The 10,564-nt window shown below is 26.9% G+C and overlaps 2 protein-coding genes across 9 annotated transcripts in view; one reads left to right on the top strand and one right to left on the bottom strand.

The window, feature by feature from the left end:
* Positions 1-620: 620 nt before the first annotated feature.
* Positions 621-10,564, bottom strand: part of LOC126895755 (putative uncharacterized protein DDB_G0286901) — a 32,846-nt gene continuing 22,902 nt past the window's right edge. Inside the window, exons 2-8 of one of the 8 annotated variants that reach the window (XM_050667958.1) lie at positions 6,265-6,312; positions 5,581-6,120; positions 4,857-4,910; positions 4,118-4,249; positions 3,297-3,530; positions 2,277-2,510; positions 653-1,174 (exon numbers count right to left, since the gene is read on the bottom strand). In XM_050667958.1, coding sequence (XP_050523915.1) covers positions 1,023-1,174; positions 2,277-2,510; positions 3,297-3,530; positions 4,118-4,238 — 741 coding nt within the window. In that variant the 5' untranslated portion in view covers positions 4,239-4,249; positions 4,857-4,910; positions 5,581-6,120; positions 6,265-6,312 and the 3' untranslated portion in view covers positions 653-1,022. Of the gene's footprint in view, positions 1,175-2,276; positions 2,511-3,296; positions 3,531-4,117; positions 4,250-4,856; positions 4,911-4,988; positions 5,123-5,580; positions 6,121-6,264; positions 6,313-10,564 lie in introns of those variants that run through there. The other 7 variants (XM_050667953.1, XM_050667954.1, XM_050667959.1 and 4 more) reach the window with 7 other exon arrangements.
* LOC126895754 (mitochondrial glycine transporter-like) overlaps positions 7,404-10,564 on the top strand; it is a 51,168-nt gene continuing 48,007 nt past the window's right edge. Inside the window, exon 1 of the mRNA XM_050667952.1 lies at positions 7,404-7,535. Coding sequence (XP_050523909.1) covers positions 7,522-7,535 — 14 coding nt within the window. The 5' untranslated portion in view covers positions 7,404-7,521. The remainder of the gene's footprint in view (positions 7,536-10,564) is intronic.

Raw genomic sequence — 10,564 nt, 5'->3', positions numbered from 1 at the left:
CCTATATTTTTTTCATCTAGTACACTACCACCCAGCAGTAAAAAAAACTACTCACAATTACAAAGTGAAGCTTTATCTATACTATGTTGTATAAAAAAATAAAAAATAATGGAAATACATTTGCAATATGTTCAGGCTTAAATACATTTAAAAAAATCTTTAGTCCAACTATAGTTACTGAACTTTAAGTACCTTCAATAAACCGAAAAAATATTAAAAATTGGTTGAAAAGGACAGTTAGAAAAATGAAAATATCATTTTCAAATGAAAAATTAATTAGGGTTTAAAAATAATACCAGAATGTCTAAAAGAAAAAGTACTAAAACTATTAAATAAAAATCATAATAGTATTGTAAGAATAAAAATGGAGGCAAGAGGAGCACCACTTTGATAGAGAAATATTGCTATGATATTGAAAAACCAGTATAAGGGTGTAAAATATACACACAAACTCAAAATGTAACGTACCAAAAGAGGTAGTAACATCTAAATGGTCAAAGATAATTAACCCTTATGAGAGGGTTCAAAAGCAAAAAGGGGTGTTCAAACAGTAAAAAAATACTATTTATGAAAGAAAAAATATTATGATTTATAAATACTTATAATAGTACACCGTCAACAGTAACAATCACTATTTGATTAATATAAAAAAATTAAATAGCTATTAAAAAACTATACCAATATGGGTTTGATGAATTTATATAATGTTAAATTGTGTTCTTTTTTTGTATAATTATTATTATTGTATTGTAATTATATAGAATGTAATATAAAAGGGGAAAAGTGTTATATCTGTATACATGTTATATAATGTATATTGTATGTGTAATCTTATCTAATAAAGTTAATGATTCATCTACTACAATAGGAATAATATCTCTCTAATATTAATCTAAAACATACTTTTTGCAAACACCATAGGTCATTGGGCATGCTCTATTGACATTGTGCATAGTAAATCATTATAAATATTAAGAGTAATATGTAAAAACAATATTAATATTAAAAACCCTTCTACTACACTATCTCCTTACCACATTTAAATCATTGTTGTTTTCGATATCAAAAGTTTCTTGTTTTAAATCACATACTTTTGTACCATCACCTTTACTCAGCAGTTTATTGGAATTCAATGTGTTATTATCTAAAACATCTTCAAATTCAGATTTGTCCCCTAAATAAGAGTCATGAAACTTAAAAATACTAGCTTTTTTTATGTAAATATAATTATAAAAATATGGAATTACAAAACTAAATATTATATAAATAATATATAATGACATGATCATCTACTTATTAAACATCATTGCACAATGGGTGAATGAGCGCAATGCTCGATAATTAATTTACCAAAAAAAGAACAATTATTTTGTCTTTAATATAACCTCATACCTGTGAGAAGACGTACGGTTGGTTCATCAAAAGAAATCAATAGTTGTATATAGAATAAAAATTTAATATTTTTATTTGTAATCAAAAGTACTATTACAAGTACTATTAAATACTATTACAAGAATAAATTGCATAAGCAGCAAAAGAAACTTATAAATTAAATTAAATGAATTTAACTTTAAGTACAACAAAAAAGAAAATATCAATACTTGGCAGCAGTTGCCGAATAACATGAACAACACACAACAACGATAATAATGGAAAAACAATTTTCCCATGGACAGTGCAGTATGTACAAAGGCATTAGTTGCCGATAAAACGACACAAACAAACAATTAAAATAGATATTTACAATAACAACAACGAAAAAGGAAGGGAGTAAACTCGATAGACAACAATAACGAAAACAACTTATTTACATAGACATATATACACTATATACATTTTTGCTTGAACAATGGGAGTGACAGAATTACCACTGTGCAGGAAGTGTGGAACAAAAGAGTAAGATATATTTCACTTTATGTGTGAATGTGATACCCTGGCCACATTAAGGTCTAAACATTTGAAAAAATCTTTTCCCAAAAAAGAAGATATCGAAAACCCAAAGAGTTACTTAATTTTGTTGAGACAGGACTCTTTGAATATATATATATATATATATATATATAGGTGGTATCCTCGTAGGACGTCTTATAAATAGTCTTAGGTATTCAACAATAAAAAATAATACTTTGTTGGAAACATTTATGTGAAGAAACAAAATTAATATAATTTCTGTAGGAGTTGTGCACATTGGACTTATATAGGTCTGAATGCATGTGCAGTTCTTGCCCTACTCTATAACAACTAAAACTACTATTTGGATCATATCTAATACGTACCATCAGGGGATGTTTTCATTTCTTTCATAATATCTAAATTTTCATTTTCTTGAGGATTGTTGTCTGTTTGGCTATTTAGATTGTTCGGACTCTCATCTAGTAGGCCATTGGACATTTGCATACCATTTTGATCTAATGAGTTTATTGTAACATCAAGAGGTTGGGTGCCGGATAAGTCTTTACTGCTCATTGTAAATTCGCCGGTGTCAGACAATGGAGCTTTCACCATTTCCACTATATAAATATAATTAATTAATTAAATAATTATAATAGAAAGCCTGATTGTATCTATTTATTATTTTTACCATAAAATACCATTCTAACTTAATGATTATAACTCACTACTGAACAGCTGATCAAATGAATTGAATGGTGAATATTTACCACGAGGTAAACATTTTCCGTAAAAAAAGAAGATATCAAAAACTAAAACTGTTTGAATAACAACTAAAACTAAATACAGTATTTCCTACAGCGGTATATGTGAAGATTTTAATCTTAACAACCAAAGGGGCAAGTTAACTCAATGAAGATGGCCATATGTACCACTGCTTTTAGTTGGTCATGTCTTTGGTAGATTGGGACCAGTAGGCCTGGGCATATGTGCTTCCTAGCAGTGAACAGACCCCCTAACTCAGCCATACCTAGTGAAAATGTTGCTCACTTATCACAGAGTAATTAGCCAAAAGATAGCACTTATGATCAGTACAGCCCAAGAGATATCTCGTAAGTGGCTAAATGAAAATGTCAACAAAAAAAAATCTTGGGACAATGCTGAATAAGGAATGTAGGATTTTAAGTGTCTATATAAATGTTAGCATCAGATTCTCTGACAATATAATACAATTCATTTAGGTGTTCAAGAATACTTGGGTAGAAACATTTATGTAAGGAAACCGAATTAACATAATTTGATAGGAGGAGATGCACATATTTGACCCAAAAGTCTGAGTGCATAGGCAGTACTTGTCCAAATCTATAACAACTAAAACTACTATTTGGATCATATCTAATAAGTACCATCAGGAGATGTTTTCATTTCTTTCATAATATCTAAATTTTCATTTTCTTGAGGATTGTTGTCTGTTTGGCTATTTAGATTGTTCGGACTCTCATCTAGTAGGCCATTGGACATTTGCATACCATTTTGATCTAATGAGTTTATTGTTAAATTAATAGGTTGGGTGCCGGATAAGTCTTTACTGCTCATTGTAAATTCGCCGGTGTCAGACAATGGAGCATTCACCATTTCCACTATATAAATATAATAAATTAATTGTCATAGAAAGTCTAATTGTACCTATTTATTATTTCTACCATAAAATAACACTCACTTAATAATTATAACTCACTACACTATGTACTAGCTGAACAGCTGATCAAATTAATTGAATGGTGAATGTTTACTATAAGGTATTGTGCTGGAATGTAGGGCACAATTACCCTGTACACTAAATAATATTCGTCTTGTGATAAGAGAATGGAATGCAGACGGGTCTAATATGAGAGGGAGATAATGAATGAGCATTATAATAACGTGACAGATACCATGGCCACATTAAGATCTAAACATTTGGAAAAATCTTTTCTTGAAAAAGAAGATATCAAAAACCTAAAACCCAAAGAGATACTAAATTTTGCTAGAGAGACAGGCCCTATAGTCTTAGGTGTTTAACAATAGCAAGAATACTTTGGTGGAAACATTTATATGAAAAAACCAAATTAATATAATTTGATAGGAGGAGATGCGCATATTTGATCTAAAGATCTGAGTGCATGTGCAGTAATTGACGTAATCTATAAACATTAATACTACTACTCGGAATATCTCTAATACAAACCATCAGGGGATGTTTTCATTTCTTTCTTGGTATCTAAATTTTCAATTTCTTGAGGATTGTTGTCTGTTTGGCTATTTAGATTGTTCGGTCTCTGATCTAGATTGCCATTGAACATATGCATACCATTTTGATCTAATAAATTTATTTTTGAGTCAGAAATTATAATAATGGATTGTTGATTTGGATCTGTTCAACCTCTTAATGTAACAACCACTTAGTCTTCAACAACAGTACAAAAGATGAGTGGTTGTTACATTAAGAGGTTGGGTACCAGGTAATGTTAGAAAGTCTTTATTGTAATTATTTATGAATACAATTCACGCAGATAATTTTACATCACAATAAAGGGAGCAATAGTGTATGCCAAAGACCCTCATTGAGAGGCATACAACAACCTTACGAATAGTTTTGTGGTAAACATATTAAGATCTTGTATTTTGGTTAATGATAAAATAAAAACCTTTCTTAACAACATATGTTAGACTTTTGTGGTAACATTAAGTGATGAACAATTATAGTAGCCTCNAACACTGTACGATACTAAAAGAGATTATACTAGGATATCCATGAGACAGTATCAAACCTGTTTTCCAAATAACATCCCCTAAAAAGTTGAGATCTTAACACGTAATAAATGGACTATAAACCAAGAACTGACAACTATATGAAATCCAAAAAGATGGGTGCTAGCATTTGGGGATTAAAACAATAAAATCTTAAAAATACAATGTTTCTATACCTTTGGGTTTGCTTAAGCATGGAATTATTTTTCGTAAGCACTTGTATGTTCCTCCTGAAAAACAAAATTTATGTTTAACGTATTTTAATCCGATAAAAATAATCATATTGAAATTCAAGGAAACATATTTACTTTTAAATCTTCTTAAAAAATTCATATTTCGGATAAAAATATCACTTTTTAAAATTATTTTAGTTAAAATAAATGCACTTATTTAGCTTATCAAATAAAATATTAAAATGATAATAAAAACTGTTGATTTATAAATATATTTATATACCATATGTTAATTTTTTTTTATAGCCAATAACTATTAATAATTTTATTAGTATTAATAAAATTATTAAATGAATAATATATTCTGTAACTTTTCTACATTTTATAATTCCAGAAAATGCAAATAAACATAAATTAGAGGAAACTAGACACAAATCATTTTTACTGTTTTTTAAAGCAAATTGATGTATTATTTCAAGGTTTTTAATTTTCATTAAAAAATTTAAATTAAAAATTAATTTACAGTTAATTTAAAATTAAATTAACTGCATTATTTACTCAAATTTTTTGTTCCAGTTGTATGTGTGTGATAGTGGTGTGTTTCTAAATTTTTTTTTGGACATCTCAAAAATACATTTAATTTTAGATAATTTAATTTACTATTAAAAATAATTGTGCAAGTCTATAGAGCAAGAACCTTTCAAGATAACTTATACTTAATACGTACAAATTCATCATTAGTACGTAGAGGCGCATCAATGTCCTCAATGAACCTTCTACTTTACATATTGTGCAAGAGTAGCCAGTATGATTTTTGATTTGTAAGCAATATACTTTTGCTGGACACATCAGCAATAAAATAATAAAAATAAGAACAACTGATCCTTTATTTGGTCATAGTTGGCTGAATGATGATATAAAATTGGCAGACCATTCTATATTACAATTCTATATTAATCGCATCATTATCGAAACAGAAATGTTGAGTCTTTTTAAAATTGAAAAATACCATTTCTAGACCAAAGTGATGATAGAGACTAGTTTCAACTATTCTGGTGACTGTTTTCTTAGAGGTAAATAATAATGTTCTAGCATCAATGGGTATATTTTTAAAACATTTGTGTTTTTTTAACTTTCTGAATAAGTTGTTTATGGTTTAGATTAAAAGAAAGAGCCCATTCTTTCAGTTCATCAATTATGTTCATGGGTCCAGTTTATAGATGACAGTTTAGTGGATCACTATCAGTATTATTAATTTGATCTAATGCTGAAATGTAAAAACAAAATTATTTTAAAAACTGTTTTTTAACATAAATAACTAATTAGCCTAACTTGTTGGGCTAATTGTTCAAGTAAAAGTTATTACACATTGGTTTTAAATTTTAATAAGTCATTGGATAATTTAACTTACATGATAATGTAGATTAAGTTTTTGGCTGTCATTGTTTACATAATTTTCCTATAAGAAAATAAGTTTAAATATAAAAAATTAATACCATGATCATTATTTATCTGATGATTTGTATAATACACATATTTGAATGAATTTAGGTTTATTAATTCATATGAAGAATAGGCTGACTATTCATCATGGTAAGTTGTACACATTAAAAAATATAGTCAAACTATATGTTTTATTTGTACAGTTAAAAAATAATTAAAAACATGTATGTTTTTGCAGCAAATAATTAGAATCAATTTTTTTCCTGGAATTTTTAAGATATTTTTTATTGTGTAAGTTTTCTAGAATTAGTTTATTATTTCCAATAAGAAATATAAAATTTTAGATATTTAACGTTTTTATAAAATTAAAGAATGAGAAGTGTTAAGAAAAAATCTTACCTAAATAGCAATTAAACACTTTAACTAACTCACTTTAAGTGGTTTTTTTTACTAAAAAGTTAACATTTTCTCATTAGACAATATAGATAATAAAATTTAAAATGTTTGTATTTCTAAAAGGACATAATAATAGAATGCATAGGATGTACTTCATCACTATATGTAATATATTGAAATATTGAATATTGAAGAAAAAACTCTTTTTATATTAATATATTTAATTCATTGGTTAGAAAATTATTTTTATTATAACACCACTAATAAACTAATCCAACAAAAAATAAATTTTGAATTTTTTTAAGTGTATAGGTAAGATGTATAAACACAATCATTATAGTTAGAAATTCGACGAAATTTTAAAGGATCTAGTATTATTCAATAATTATTTAGTAATTTCAGTTAGTTAAGTAACTTATGGTAGATTTTATAGTATATTCAAGGAGTTGAATATTCACTAAACGCCTCAAATGTCGATCTGACATCTAACTCAATGATTTTTGACAATTATTGTCAAAATTGATTCGTTTAGAAATTAAAATAGTTTTAATTACATATTAAAAAATAATAAAAATCATATCCTATAGGATTTACAAATTCACCATTTTATTCATGAAAATTTTCATCTATTCTGTAACCTAACCTAAAAATAGCGGCCATTTTTTTTAACATTGTTTACGTTATGGAATATGGTTGTGCGACAATTTAAAAAATATCATTGTTTGTTAGTCAATTTCCTAAATAAATTTTTAAAGTTTATAAACTTTTTTAGACATACATATACGTCTATTGTATTTTCTACACGTATATTTGTCTATGTATACATATAATGCATGAAGTCAAGTAAGTTAATTTTATTTTTAGCATTTTTTTATTAATGTGACGGTACCAACGGTTAGCGCAAAGAAATGATATGACCAATAGATGTTCAACTGATTGTAATGGTAATGTTAATTTATTTTACAGTAGTAGTTAAACTTGTTTTGATTGCATATTCAATTGTTAAATAAAACTATATTTTAAAAATCAAAAAGATGAATTTGAAAATTGAGAAAATGTTAAGATTAATTATTAACATAAAATTATTTTTGAAAAATAATGGTAGTCATACTTTCAATTACAGTGATGATTTTATAATTAGTGACTTAAAGAAACAGTATAAAGTATTATTTTCATAAAAAATCTTTAAGGAAACTGAAGACTTATAATTATTGTTTCAAGATGATGATCTCTTCATAACTAATTTGGTAATTTTTAGAACTTATTGTGTATTTATTCAGTTATTACAACATAAGTGTATTATTATTTGAATATGTAATTGAGTTAGCTTAGATTTATCTACATTTTATTTAAATATTTTTTCTTGCATTTAATTTTTAGGCTAAAATTTTATTCTTTAGAAGTCAGGATTTATATCATTTATGAATGGAATATGGCAATAGAATGAATATCAGAAACTATTAAAAAATTACTATTTAAATAACTAAAAAGTACTTTAAAAAGAGGTTCTATGCGAATAAAAAAAAAAAAATTTCATTCAATTTTTCATCACAATTATTGGGATACTTACTATAGAATTTTTAAAAATAAATTGACATATATGTTCATTTAAATGTTTTATAGAACCTCTATGATCTAAGGTATCAACATGTTTTAATACTGAAGTACGAAAAATAAGAATTTGTCTTGAATAGACATGACTATAACCAATGTAAAATTATGAGTGCTCCAAAGTTCTGATGTATTTTCTATATTGATTGAAATACTAGAGAAATACAAGGAGATGTACCGTTGTGTAAGTTGTTCACTGATAGTATAGTGTTAATAGGAGAAAATAGAGAGAAAATTAATCATGTGCAAGAGATGTAGAGATTAGTGACAATAATTGAGAATGTGATGAAAGACTTGGAAAGTTTTTAATATTTTGGATCATTTGTGTAAGAGATAATGGACTACTTCCCTTTTTCTATCCGTGCTCATCAATTATTTTGATGAATATTATATATGATGATTCTTATTATTTAATGTTTACTAATGTTCAGTTTATGTTCTTTTAGCTTCGATGCGAAGCTGAGAAGGTATTAATTTTACTATGATATGTTTACTGTTATTTTTTTTTTGTCTGTCACTACTTTTTCTCAGCTCTCACAGAACTGATGTTTCTTAATGATATGTCAAAAGAGCAAAAATGCTATCTAGTTGAAGAAAATACCCTCAAAGATTGAAAATTTTTCCTTTGTTTTCTGGACATTATGAAAATGCCTAAAGAATTTATGATTTTTAAAATCAGTAAATTTCTTTACTTGTCTCNCTCTCACAGAACTGATGTTTCTTAATGATATGTCAAAAGAGCAAAAATGCTATCTAGTTGAAGAAAATACCCTCAAAGATTGAAAATTTTTCCTTTGTTTTCTGGACATTATGAAAATGCCTAAAGAATTTATGATTTTTAAAATCAGTAAATTTCTTTACTTGTCTCGACTATGCCACATTCTTACATTACTAAGACCATAGTGTGCTACTGTTTTTTATAATTTGTCTTTAATAAAAAAAAATGAAAATATAATATTTTTATGTTTTTGAAATTTTAAAATATCTATTTTTAGACCATATCTTAAGAAAAATTGTTTTAAAATATCATGATTTATTGTTACATTTGAACCATTATCATATATACCTTTTACAATTTTTTTCTTATTAATTAATAAATTTAACATTACCAGTGGAGTAAATTTTACCGGATAACCAATTTTTGTGTTCATTCAATTCAATCTTCATTAGTTTGTTAATTTCAGTTTGGTTTACTTTGGGGAAATTTACATTTTTCTTCTTCTAAATATATCAACAATGATAGCGCTCTGGCTTAATTAGTGCTTCACGCATAAAACATAGTTTTCCCTCTACAAAATATATATTCAAATTATTATATTTCTTATCTATTGTTTTCCCTATTGAAGTTCAAAAATACATATGTACTCAAAATCTCTTTTATATCTAATTTATTTTGAATATAAATTGGCAAATCAACTACAATTAAATTTATCCTGGATATAACAGACATGGACTTCTTTATTTCTAGTAACAATCTTTTATGTTTAATGCACAATCCATTAACAAATCCTATTAGATTTAAAATTTAATTCAAACTGCATATTAGACCAATTTTTATCCGTATAGACTTCAAAATAATTGAGACCATCCCGACCAACTTTTCACTGAATGTTTTATCTAATTAGAACTATTGCTTTGCGCCTTCTTCATGAAATAATCTTAAAATTTGTATTCTCTTCTATTCAGAATATTACATTTTTCACGTTCTTTATTAAATTGTTCTAACCATTCTTCGGTATTTTGATGTAAGATTGTTCAACTACAAATTTTTGCTATGTCTATCAAGGAAATATCTTTAGCTACTAATTGAGATCTCAAATCCATATATAATTTCATCATCTTTGTTCAACCATTTGATCTTCCTTTTTAATAGAAATTACTTCTTTTTTATCAGTTTTTTTAAATTCGTTCAGATAATCAAATCTAAACACAATTACCTCGTTCATCTGTAAATAATTTCTCTATACTATTGACACAACACCGCGCCCAGACTTTAGGTTGGCACTCGCTCGTGTCTCTCGATATCAGCCGTCCACCTATCAATATGTAATAATACTACGGGAGAAACCCGCTGGACTTAGTGACAGAGCGAGGATTGATTCTGTTGAGATGTTATACACCCAGCGGCGTGGGTGAATATTATAGTCCTGTTCTTAAACGACAGGACAGCTGATTGATCAATCAAACTGAATAATTTGCCCTGGACAGAATTTAGGTCCGAATTACTCTAAGAGTTCGATAATATGGATATCCGGACGGTG

Source organism: Daktulosphaira vitifoliae, unplaced genomic scaffold (genome assembly GCF_025091365.1).
Source record: "Daktulosphaira vitifoliae isolate Bord-2020 unplaced genomic scaffold, ASM2509136v1 Scaffold_1, whole genome shotgun sequence".
Lineage (NCBI taxonomy): Eukaryota > Metazoa > Arthropoda > Insecta > Hemiptera > Phylloxeridae > Daktulosphaira > Daktulosphaira vitifoliae.
Note: the sequence above shows the minus strand (reverse complement) of the source record. Positions and strands in the feature narration are given on the sequence as shown.